The sequence below is a fragment of the Colossoma macropomum genome, unplaced genomic scaffold, assembly GCF_904425465.1.
Source record: "Colossoma macropomum unplaced genomic scaffold, Colossoma_macropomum, whole genome shotgun sequence".
NCBI classification, from domain to species: domain Eukaryota; kingdom Metazoa; phylum Chordata; class Actinopteri; order Characiformes; family Serrasalmidae; genus Colossoma; species Colossoma macropomum.
Genome location: NW_023494800.1, coordinates 28,161,468 through 28,174,887, shown reverse-complemented (window position 1 = coordinate 28,174,887; position 13,420 = coordinate 28,161,468). Strand labels below are relative to the sequence as shown.

Here is a 13,420-nt window from a genome sequence, read left to right as displayed (position 1 = left end):
CACAAATTGATACATGTCCAAAAGTAGTCCATTATATAGACATCTTACAAATATATCACCTTCTAGGCATCAAAATTGCATTTGTTGCTAATCTGGCATGTTGTATGCACAGCACACAGTGTACAGTAGGACGAATGCTGACGTTCGATATGCTGCAGTTAACACCATTGACTGCTTCCCAGTTACAGCCAGTACAACCACAAAAGTGATAAATGTTGATTGCTATTTTTTCCTGCTCTATAGTTCGTAGTTTTTTTCTTTTTGTAACATGACCATGAGGATTTTTGCCTGTTTGCCTGGCTGAACTTGTTGACAACAATAGCATGTGTTGAGTAGGAAGGACTGAGGAGTTGAATCGGAGTTGACCATAATTGTGAGTTTACTGTTAATACAATAGTGAGTATGGCTTGTAATGAAGTCTTTTATTTAATGTTGAAAGTGTTGTATTAAACTAGCTTTAAGAATTAATGTTGCGCATATACATGGCAGGGTTATTAAAGGTAACTAAAACTGTTACTAAATGGAAAATTAGCAGTGAAAAATGTGATTTTTAACTGAAATAAAAATAAAAATGACACTTTTCAAAATCAAGAAAAGTATATCAAAACTATAATGTGCACTGTAGCAGAGTTTTTAAAGGAAAATTCCAATGCTTTTTTTAAAAGCATATTTTCTAGGTTTTACATATTCTTAAAACGATCTGGATGGATTTTTGTTCTTTGAAGGGGTAGCTTAATAACCAAAAAACAGTACTGTATAAAAGTTTTAGTAATCTAATAAAAATAGATTTAAAACAATATTTTCCAAATGTCTTCTCACAGCAACCAGTATTATTTGCATTTGGCATCCAATACCTGGTTAGCTTATCATTACTTCATTGCACTAAAATGAGGTTGCCTGGTGATGGAATTTAACAGATCGAGGAGAACTCTGGAAAGAAACTTTGCTCTTCAGACTAACTCAGATATCACTACTATTTTGAAAAAAAAAAATCTTGTTACTTTTTGCTGTATGTGTGTTTATTTGCAATTATTCAAATGATACATCATGATTTTCCAAAGATCATACATACATACATACATCATCTAAACCGCTTATCCTTCTGGGTCGCGGTGGGGTGCTGGAGCCCATCCCAGCTGTCATTGGGTGGAAGGCAGGATACACCCTGGACAGGTCGCCAGTCCATCGCAGGGCAGATCCAAAGATCATGTAAAACGTAAAAAATTAAACGGTTTTCTCTGCTCTAATTAAAGTTAAAGCTACATCCGATTCAGCTATTAAAGCTCTTTTTATTGTTGATGAACTGAACCAGGTGCATGAGTGCATTAGTTCATTTATAATTAGAGTTAAGTATTAGATGAAAGAAATAAATTAGTTACAATTGGTTTTTGGTGGCGTCTTTGCCTCCTCATGCTTTGAGAACTGCCCCCCTTGAAGGTCAGGGTCCATTTGAATTCACTAAAAGTAAGTTACAATTCAAACGACACACGTTCTTATGCAGATTTTCTTACCAAAACTGAACTTCTGCATACAGTCTGCGGAGAGACCAAATCAATTTTGTAAATTCTTTGAATTGATCCTTACTCTTGCATCTTAATCACAATTTTTTTTTTAAATTCTTGCCTTTTTGTATCTTGAAATCTGTTTATATATGTCTTGTGCTTCTGTATACTCCTCTGGTTATGCCCTCTCGTTTACATTTTTACATGCATTTTAGGTGGTTATATATTTGGTGATTGAATCTCTCTTTGTGTATTAGTCTGTTAGCTGTATGCAGTATTAATGAAACAAAAAACCTCTGGTTTATGTACTTGGATGCAATCCAATGACATGCAGTGCTAAAATTAGCATTTTGCTTCCATGGCTTGTTTCTCTCTGCAGATGCCCTTGCTGAGTTGGAGCTGTCGTGCATCTCTTTAACTGCCAGGTTCTGATGAGAAGTTTTCCTGTCACATTGATCTAGGACCAGCTAGGACTTAAGTTTGAATAGTACCCATTATGAGAGAATAATTGGTAAAAATGCTCTCTGTAGTACATAAAACAGGAACATCTGTGAAAATCTGCTAGTTTGTCTCATGGTGGAGAAAGTATGGACATTTTTGTGTTTTTGCAGTATTCTGTAGTAAGGCAAGAGGATACATTTGGAATGTATGGTGGAATACGAGAGTGAATGTGTTTGTGAATTGTGTGTATGTGGCATGTTGTGTGTGAGCATATGTATGTGCATGCTTATTCATGAAACTGCAGGGAAGTTTTCTCTCTTCTGTCTTATGAACCTGAGGGGAGAAATAGCATCACTCCATTTGAAGTGCATCAGACACCCTGCCCTACAAACAATATGCCTGCACAGCTTAGGATGCTTATCAGATCTCTCTCTCTCTTTCTCTCTCTCTCTCCCTTTTCGTCTCTCTCTCTAACCTTGAGGCATATGTTTTTCAAGGTGATCATTATCGTCTTTGCACAGTTGTATAGCAGCTCCCTTCTGTAGAATCTCTCTCTATGCATCTTTTACCTGCTGCTGTCCAACTGTGATTTGAAGCGGCTTGTGTGAGCATGCATGCTTTTGTGCACTTGGGTGCCACGCTCTGCAGGAAGTAGAAACTTTGTTAGATTCATTATACTTGAGTACTTATGATGCTATTACATTTTTTAAGCCAGACCAATCATTCCAATTTACTGTATTTACCATTGAGCATACTAAACCTAGCTCGTGTGTTGGAACTGCTGTAGTCAATCATGACCCAACCATTTGTTTTGAAGCATGGTCTCCTACAGTTTAGCATGATTATGCCTCACACACTTACATTTTTTACATCTTAGATCTTATTTAAACGTGTAAGTATCTGTACAAATTAAGGTGTGCTCCTACACTAAGGCATTTTTTCTTAATACATGAAATATGTGTAGATCAATGCTTGAACTATCGAAAAATTCACTAGCTATACCACACTGTGCAAAAGTTAGAGACCACCATTCATGTATTTAATTTCCAGTCAAAATGGCCATTAAGCACAAGCTGTATGAGATATTATGAGATACATGAGATATTACTGAGGAGATTAGACATAGGCTAATCCTCTTGAGTAAGAAAGGGGAGAGTCACAGTTTTTACCTTTTTACAATTAATAACTTATTTTGATCAGAAATAAAAAAAGTAGTCTCTGACTTTTTTGCACAGTGCTGTACATTGTCCAAATTCTGTTTACATAAATATTTGCAGCTTTAACTATAATGTGAAAACAAACAAGTAAACAAATAAATAAATAAATGCATTTGTTATTAACAGAATCTTAGTTAAACAAAAGCTTTACGATCAAAATGTAACTTCACAACTCCTTGCAGTCACATACTATAAATTACACACCAGCCTTGAACAGCATGCTGAACTTTCTCTCTATCCCTCTCTCTCTCTTTCCAGCTCTCGTCCGGGCCGCCCTCCGAAGCGCTCCTTGGGGGTGACCATGCAGGACAGCTCTAGGCTCCTCCCCCACAGCGTCCACGGCCTCCTATCCCCGAGCCTGCTCTCTCCTACAGGTAAATCCTGATCTCACCCAGAGCACCCTGACCACTCCAATGCTATAAATATACACCAGCCACTCGCCTCTGTCCACAATGAATTATGCACTCAGTGGAGGCTGGAAGTCAAAAACAATGAAACTACGACAGGACAGTTTCATCACATCTGCAGGTTGTATCTTATCGTTTTTTCTCTTTTTTATTGTTTTCTTGTTTAGATCCAAAGAGCTCAAGAAGAGGGTGTTTTTGTGTTTTTTTTTGTTTTTTTTTAATCTGTGCTAGCTTTTTTCTTTTTTTCCTTTCTCTCCTTCCCCCTCTTCCTCCCACACCTCTAGCTTCTGCAAATCAGCTTGTATTGATTTTTTTCCTTCTGTCCTTCACTGGCCAGCACTGTGTCTCAAACAGAGGTTAAACTATTGAATTTCTGGAGCCCCCTCCTTTCCCCAGTTATGCACGCATTTGCTCTTCTTTCTCTTTTTTCTCCCTCCTTCTATCTCATTTTCTCTTGTCTTTATCCCTTGCTTTGCCTTTCATCTCTATCTGTCCCTCTGTCATTTTAGAATCTCTATCTCTTATTCAGGATGATTGTTTCTGCTTACATCAAGTCCCTGTTCATCTCTCAGCTGTTCCTCATGTACACACCACACAGACACGCGCACAAACACTTACATGCGCACTCTTGTCTTGTTGAACTGCACAAACTCCCCTCTTTGATAAGTGTAACCACCATGTGTCGCTTGCTTCTTGCTCGTTACGTTCTGTTCACCTCTTTCCCTCTTTGCCCCGGCTCCTCCAAATTGCTGACGGTAGCGGCAATTTGCCCTCACAATGGCCAGCGTGGCCATCGATCGGCAGGGCGCAAGTAGCCGGAGCAGTCAGTTAGCCAGGCCTCACTGATTGATTTCAGATGACTCCTGTTATTATTTCTGCTGGCCAGGGGCTGGGAGAAGGAGCTATTTAAAATGTACATCCACATTGCTCTCCATCCCCCCAGGCTTATCCTATAGGAAGCCAGGACGTTCACAATCATCTTATGATCATCTCACAATCAGAAAAACTGTGTAGAAGTTTGAGTGTCAGTTGCAGTAAATGTACTTGTGTTCTTTTTAGTAGCAAATGTAAAGTTGATATGAAAATATTAAGATTTTTTTTTAGAAAAGTCCAGTCCCGTCTGACATGGTTTAACTTTAATCCAGTATAGATTCAGGAAAAAAAGGTATTGAGCATGAAGTACTAGAAAAACAATTAGTAGAAACATACCACAATAGGATTGTCATAATTATTTAATTAAACTTAAAAAAAAACAACAAAAAAAAATCATTGATTAAATGTACATTCTCAGTGATTCGGATTGTTGATTAAGTTTGTAATTTAAATGATAAAAGGCTGTCCGCAAGTTATTATAAAGCCATGTTTAGCAGGCCTTACAAGGGTGAGCTATTATCTCTCAAGTCGCTTTTGTGAGCAAAGGAAAAGGAAAAGACCTGCACCAGCAGGATCTTCTATGTTTGTAGTCACAAAGGATGGTTATATGAGGTAAAAGTGTATATATAGTGCAAGGTTTTGATTAACTAAGTCTAGGTAGAACAACTTCGCAGACAGTCAGGCTTTGCCAATAGAAACATACAAAACAAGAATATATCACGTGATTGTCTGTTACAAGCTTTAATGCCTCAAATGTCTGTGTTTAAGTCAAATTTACCTGAATATTGGTAGTATTAAAAACCTGTAAGAGAAGTGAATGTGCACCACTTTTAGCTTGGCGTAAACTTAACTCCAGTAGAAGTGCTAGCAGAAATCAGCATTATCACAGCAATGATACTTAGGCTGCTTATAAAGTGATGCTTTCTACATTAAACTCTGCTATAAAACATGCACAGCTATGCCAAGTGGAAAGCAGCGTTAAAGATTTCTCAGAATTTCTCAAAGTGATATTAAAAATGACATACAAAGCATTAAATTGAATTTGCTGTTAGCTGCAGATGCCCTGATATAGCATGTTTTATATTCCCCTACTGATCTCTCGTTCAGAAGGAAACAGATCCTTACAGACACACATATTTCTATGCCATGTTTTTGCCAAATAGTATACTTGCACAGATCAGGCATAACATTATGACCACCTCATTGTTTCTATGCTCATTGTCCATTTTATTAGCTCCACTTACTATATAGGTGCGCTTTGTAGTTCTACAGTTACAGACTGTAGTCCATCTGTTTCTCTGCGTACTTTGTTTGCCCACTTTTACCCTGTTCTACAGTGGTCAGGACCCCCCATGGACCCTCACAGAGCAGGTACTATTTGGGTGGTGGATCATTCTCAGCACTGCAGTAACACTGACGTGGCGGTGGTGTGTTAGTGTGCGCTGGTATGAGTGGATCAGACACAGCAGTGCTGCTGGAGTTTTTAAACACTGTGTCCACTCACTGTCCACTCTATTAGACACTCCTACCTTGTCAGTCCACCTTGTAGATGTAAAGTCAGAGACGATAGCTCATCTGCTGCTGCACAGTTTGTGTTGGTCATCCTCTAGTCCTTAATCAGTGGTCACAGGATGCCGCCCTCAGCAAGCTGTTGGCTGGATATTTTTGGTTGGTGGACTATTCTCAGTCCAGCAGTGACACTAAGGTGTTTAAAAACTCCAGCAGCACTGCTGTGTCTGATCCACTCAGACCAGTGCAACACACACTAACAAACCACCACTACGTCAGTGTCACTGCAGTGCTGAGAAAGATCCACCACCCCAAATAGTACCTGCTCTGTGAGGGTCTTTGGGGGTCCTGACCACTGAAGAACAGAGTAAAAATGGGCTAACAAAGTATGCAGAGAAACAGATGGACTACAGTCTGTAATTGTAGAACTACAAAGTGCACCTATATAGTAAGTGGAGCTGATAAAATGGACAATGAGCGTAGAAACAAATAGGTCATAATGTTATGCCTGATCGGTGTATTTCAGATGCTTCTTTTTTATCTCTTTCTTCGAAGCGTTTTACAGTCTGTGCGTAGTAACTGTTCAGTTAAAATAAAAAATACTTGATTAGTTGTAAAATAATCAATAGATTACTTGATTACTAATATAATTGATTGTGATAGCCAGGTATCACATTTCAACTTTGAAATGACTTTAAAATTTGTGTATTGAATTTGCATTTAAACTTCAGTTTGCCTTTTGCTTTGCTCTTCATACCTTTTTAACAGCCAAATTCCAGTATTCACACAAAATAAAAAAATATATACTACATGTACAGAAAAGCTTAATATAGATGTTGATATTGATGATAATACATGTTAAATGTTAATGTTAAAATACATAACATCTAAGAACATGACTGATTTGAGCTGGATTTCGATTCAGCTTTTGAAAGGAATTACACAACATCCATATGTTCAAGTATGCTGAAACGATTGCCATTATCTTCAACTTGGACCCTCAGTGTCCATGTGTGTACTCCTTATTTTGAGCAGATGCCGCCACATGCCACTTATAATAAAGGATCTAGATCATTCAGCGTCCTGTAGTTGCAAATGATCGCAACAACGCAGAGATGCATTAAGAAGTAACTCAGTGTGTTGCCAGAAATAACTCCCATTAATTTTCAATTATTGAAGCAAGTAGTTGCATTGTATACAAGCTGATTAGTGTCGCTATAAAAATGTGGGATGACTTTGATCCTGATTACCAGGATGAGTATTGAGAATAAGATTTTCTAATTTGGTTTTAATTACATTTGTCATTATTGGCAGAATTAATCGATTAATTCAATGTTTTAATAGTTCAGTTGTATCCATCTACTGGCAGAATGAAGTATCTACAGTATTGTATAAAAGTACAAGACAAATAAGTAATTTGATTAAAATCATTTATCTGCAAAATAAATGTTTTTTGCTTGTAAAAATGGCATGTAACATTAGAATAAATGGCAACAAATATGAATGCAATAAAATATAACAAGAATTTCTAAATTTTAAGTTTTAAAACAAAAAGCAGCTGATTTCTTTGAGCTAGTTAGATGATCAGTTAGAAGAGATTTGGTTCTGTATTTCTCACTGACGCCCCCAGTCATTGTATAGATTTGTTAAATTCTATCACCAGCGCACCTGATTTACCTTAATGAAGCATTGCTTGAGCTAAGCCAGGTATTAGATAATGATGTCTAATACAAGGGGCAATTTGGAAATGGTTAACTGAAAGCATAAATGGAATCAATACTCATTGTATTAATGTTATTTATATGTATTGTGATAATGGTATTTTTCGGCGCTAAAAAAAACCTGATTGGCCAGATAATTAGCTTCTTGAATATATTTTCCCTAAGACCTTTACAGTACTGTATATGACATAATAAAAGTAAATTCATTTTTTGGCATTTAATCAATAGATTTCAAAGTAAGAAAAAAAGTGTTTTTTCCACATTCTCTCGCCATAAGCATTGAAGCATTCTGTAGATGTTCTGTGCGTCCTCTCTGCCCCGCTGCAACCAAACCAGCAGCAGATTCAGATCAGAGTTGTCATTTAATTATTAGCAGCAATTTGGGCTGTTATTTCCACCTAATGCCGTAATTAGCGGGAACAAAGTGGCCGGCTTGGCTTGCCCGCCGCTCCGCCTGCCGTTCAGTAGCGGATATCAATGTTCGGCATCGCTCTCGAAGAGAGAGAGAGTGAGCGAGAGCAGCCTGTCTCAGGAGAGTGGGAGCATTCTTTTTTTCACTCTCTCTCTCTCTCGAAGCTTTCAGTCATTCGAGGCAAGAGCAGGGAATCGCTCAAACGAAGAGAAGAAGAGATTAAGGTAGAGAAGGGAGGGAGGAGAAGAAGAGCAAAACGAGCGTTGTTGTGGGGTTTGTCTTGCGTTTAGTTTGCTGGATTGCTGTTGACAGAAACATCATAAGCCCGTGGCACTCCGGGGAACAGAGCTAACAGCGGGACATGGGGGAGTGCGTGAGTGCACGCGTGCGAGAGAGAGAGAGAGAGAAAGAGAGAGAGATGTATTCACAGGTGGATTTTCCTCTACTCCTGCACTTCTGCTTCAATCTTACACATTTTAAACACAGCATACACACACAAACCTGGCATGAACACAGAAGCTGTATATCTTTTATCGCTCCAAGCTCTTTTTCTTTTTTCCACAGTTTACATAGGAGACTAGAGCACTTCTGACAGCGCATGAGCTACAGCTATAGGAGTAACCTTTAGCTGCCTCAGTAGTTCCAGGATAGTGAGTATTTTGCAGTTGTTTGACTTTCACAGACTTTTCTTGCTGGCCGGCTCTGTTCGCACTCCAATCCCGGGACAACCACTGATAACAGATAACTGATGGCCCACGGTGATGTAAAATGTCAGGGAAAGGACACCTGTTCTTTCTCTCTCTCTCTCTCTCTCTCTCTCTCTCTCACACACACACACACACACACACACACACACACACACACACACACACTTATATTCACTCTCTGACACTGAAACTCACACATACACACTTGTAGGAATTCACTCTCACTTACCTGTGCTTGCTCTCTCTCTTCCTCTGTCTGTCTCTCTCTCTCTCTCTCTCTCTCTGTCTCTCTCTTTCTCTCTGTCTCTCTGTCTCTCTCTCTGTCTCTCTGTCTCTCTCTCTGTGGGTGAAAACAATTGCAGGGCTGGATGGTGACTTTGATGAATGATGGGTCCCATTGGGGACCAGTTTCTCCATCTGCTTATCCCCACACACACTTACCCCTCCCCACCCCCTACTTTTCTAAACACACACACACACACATACACACACACACACAGACACACACGCATCGCTCAGGCCAGGAGTATTTAAGACTGCTTCTGTCTGACTTTCGCAGAAGCACATTCACACATACAAGTCTGCGTGTGCTGTTTACAGAAATGTCCTTTAGTCTTTGTGTGAGTAAGTTTTGTTTGCTATGTTTCCTTCTTTTTTGTTTACATTCCCACCTCTTCCTTTTTTTGCAATTCCCTCCACTATAAAACTTTTGGTACACACACTTTAAGTGTGTGAATGTGTGAATGAGTGGTTGAATGAGTGGGTGAATGAGTGAACACGTGTGTGTGTGCGTACGCGCGTATGTGTGTGTGTGTGTGTAAAGAGAGAGCGGGGATAAATAAAACATGAAGATCTGTTTAGTGACATATGGGCCGGCCGAGCATCACTCCTGCATTCTAATGAAGTTGAGCCTTTTACACACACGCACATATACACAGAGAGAGAGAGAGAGAGAGAGAGAGATAGGGCTGCCAGGAATATAGATATCAACAAGAAGCAGCCAGCATGGTGTATTTACATTTGTCAAAATCTGTGTTTCTCTCTCTCTGTCTATAGCAGAACACCACAAAAAGACAGAACATTATCTTTATTTATAGAGCAGGTTCACATAGATTGGTACAGTGTCAACTTGCTACAACTGCATGCCACTGCAACACCAATGAACACTTCATTTTGATAAATAGTTTAATTTGTATCAGTGCTGGGCCCTATGGCAAAAATATAACATCACCTCAAGATATTTTCTGTAGGATATGTATTGTGATATTTCATTTTTCTGAGGTTTGATAAAGCGGAGCTGACAAAAAAGTACCTCAGCATTTAAAAAATACTACCAAAAGCAATGGGCCTCATTCACCAACCGTTCTTATAAAAAAAAAATTATGAAAATTTCATGAAGATTCTGAAATTCACCAATGTTTTCTTATTTGGGATTTGTTCTTAGGTAAAAACAGAATCTACACACACTCAAGAGCACAAAGGTATGAGCAATTCTGCGGTTTAAGAAGAGCATCATGAGTTTGATGTAGACTTTTTCGTAGGACTTTTCTCAAACAAATTTAAGAAAAAAACTTAGGACGATATTGGTAAATGAGGCCCATTTATTTTTTGTTAACGTTTCAAGTACTCCACTGCTTTAAAGCCAATTCACCAGGTCTTATTATGCTCTCTTTGCAGGGACGTGGGAAATGGGATGCTGAGGGGGCATCTGAAATCTGGGGTTGCTGCAGCCCCCTCAGCATCCCATTTCCCACGTATGTGTATATATATATATATGTATCTATGTATGTATGTATCTATGTATGTATGTATGTATGTATGTATGTATGTACATAGAGCCAAATTGGTTCCCTGGCCAAGTAGGGCTGTGTCACTGGAACAGAAATAGATTGATTTACCCAGAGTTGTGGGCCGCAAAGCAGCTTAATATCGTTTTTTTTTTTTATTTAAACTTTTTAACTCCTTGAGACCACCGGTGGTTCCAAAACGCACTTTGTCATATTCTTCATAACATTCATATTTCATAAGCTACATTCAAAAGGTAGGTGTCATATGAGACCTCTAACTGTCTTCTTTCCAGTCAAATAGATGGGTAATGTAGTTTTTAACCCTTATAATAGAAGAAGCTGAACTCAATTTTTTTGTCTACTGAAAGTTGACCCATTTTTCCACAAATCTGGGCTATAAACTATAAACAGATGGCGTCTCTTCTGTGATATACTCGGTAAAAATTATTTTTATAAAATAATACAAAGAGCGTCTAAGATTTTTGGCTTTCAGCAGTAAATTGTAAGCATATAGCAATATGTGTATCATCAAACACATGTTCTGTTAATTTAAGGGGAGCTTTAAAAAAAAAAAATAAAATAAAAATGTACATTTATTTCATGCAGTTACTGAATAATTTGCCTTACAATTTGGTCATGTAAATTCAGATGGAAAAACCAAAAAATACCCTGGTCAATAAGAGGTTAAAAAACTAATCCTATGTTATAATATCACATCTTTTATAAATATTACTTTTAACTTTTATAGTTTACATTATAGATAGGTTACAGTGTGTAACATAATTTAACAAAGTTAATAAAGTTAACAAAAATACATTTTCACATTTTAATGAAAATTAGATTAGATTAGATTTTCCTGTGCAGTATTTAGTGACAATTTTTTTGTTCTCTGACTGTTTTTTCCTGAATTTTTTTCCCCCATCCTAGCTTTGTTTTGTGATAGACAGATTGCGACTCAAAATAGCATCAAGCCCTCCTGTAAAACAAACACGCACGCACACACATACACACATCTATCCCTAGGTGCATAGGTGGGTGGCCCACAATCCCCATTTAATGAAGGCTATGTTTCATAGGTGGGAGGGGGGCTGTTTTATTTTTTATTATTTTTTATTTAGATCACAGAGCGGACCGCACATCTTCAAACACTCTCACAGGAGTCATCTGAATAGCTCATCATTATTACAGGGAGAGCCTGTAAAAAAACAAAGACATAATTACAAGAGCGCGCACTTATGCAGAGATGGTGAGAGGGGGAGAGCGAAAGGGAGAGAGAATCACTAAGTGCTTATTTCCATCGCTCTTGTGAAGAAGACAAGCCTGGCTGCTTCCCTTTGAGTTCCCATTACTTCTCCTCCGGTTCCTCCATTGATCTGCTAAGCAGAGTCGAGTGGACAGGAAAGAACAAGATCCCTTTTTTCTGTTTCTTTTCTTCAGACAATTTGTCCTCCTCCACCAACAAACATGTTTATACCTGGCTGTCCAGAGGTAAACATGACTAGCAACAAATTTTGCTGTCTGCCATATATTACCAAGCTAATCATATGTCTTAATGCTACAGTTTGTAGGAATAATGTTTGGTTGCCAAAGTTATGGCATTCATAGGTGCCTGACATACTGACATATATAATTTGGACAGGTTAATATGGATCATTTTACGTTTAATTACATGTAACTAGAAAAAAAACACAGTGACAGATTGACAGAGAGCTAATATGTCAGTACTGTTTTAACAGGCTTTCCTTTGTGCCTGGACATGAAACTAATTTTGAAATATTACAGTGCTATATTTAAGTATAAATATTACAGTTTCATGATGTTTCTCAAAACAAGTAACTGTACTGGCTACCAAATGGAACATATTTTTTCCAAGACAAATTACATAGTAACAGAAAAAGCTGTTTGCCAGTTATTTTCACTTAAGATTTGCTAATAGCCCAGATCAGCCTTATTGGGTGTCATCTTTGAGAAATTAATAGTTATTGAGATGTCCACCTACTCCTTCGATGATATGATATTCATCAGTCTGTTTGTCAGCCACTGGCCTCCTTATCATAGCAGTGCTTGGCAGTGCTAGCTCTATAATTAGCCACTTAATTAGCAAAGGGGACTTGATTGACAGTTTGGAGTCAGGGACTCACGCTCCTAACAACTGTGTGTGTGTGAGTGTGTGTTGGACGTATGTGTTAGAGCCATGGGCAATGCATTAAGACTCCTCTCAGTCTCCACCTGAACCGCATGCTAAAACCTCCTCTGTACTCAATCCAAGTATGCCAGTGATGGGATTAGTTATGCTGGATTACATACATGCTAGTCTCTCCCAAAGACATACCTCAGTCTGCTACCTCAGGCTCAGATCTACTGTAAGAACTGTAACCTCATTATTTCAATCAGTGAGGGCGGCTGGGGCTAATAATCTTCGCCACTGGTGCTGCAGTGTTTTCAGAACGAAATAACAAATTACTGCTAAATGTAATAATTAGCCATGTGTGAAGAGATGTGACATGGAGGATAATTGCTGCAAGTAAGACGTGATTGAAAGAGATTTCACAACCCAGTGTGCCGATGATAACATATTTTCCTGAAAGACAAACACCTGACAAAGTTTCTGTGCTATATACAAAATACAAGAAAAAGGTGCATACACTAAGAAAATGTTATTGTGTAAAGGCATTTAATAAATATAGAGCAGCTCCTTCCACAAGGTACAGTTTGTAGAAGTTATTTATATATATTTTTAAATAAAGAAATTATTCCCTGATATCCGGGCAGAGTTTGTTTCTAATTTCATAACTGGTATAAAAATTTAAAGCCAGATTTAATGTTCTGTATTTAATGGCCGTT

General features: G+C 38.2%; 1 protein-coding gene across 2 annotated transcripts in view; it reads left to right on the top strand.

Annotated features, from left to right (window-relative positions):
* Nucleotides 1-13,420, top strand: part of dacha (dachshund a) — a 152,311-nt gene that overhangs the window by 68,892 nt on the left and 69,999 nt on the right. For both annotated transcript variants that reach the window (XM_036589053.1, XM_036589052.1), the window contains exon 2: nt 3,419-3,534. In XM_036589053.1, coding sequence (XP_036444946.1) covers nt 3,419-3,534 — 116 coding nt within the window. The remainder of the gene's footprint in view (nt 1-3,418; nt 3,535-13,420) is intronic.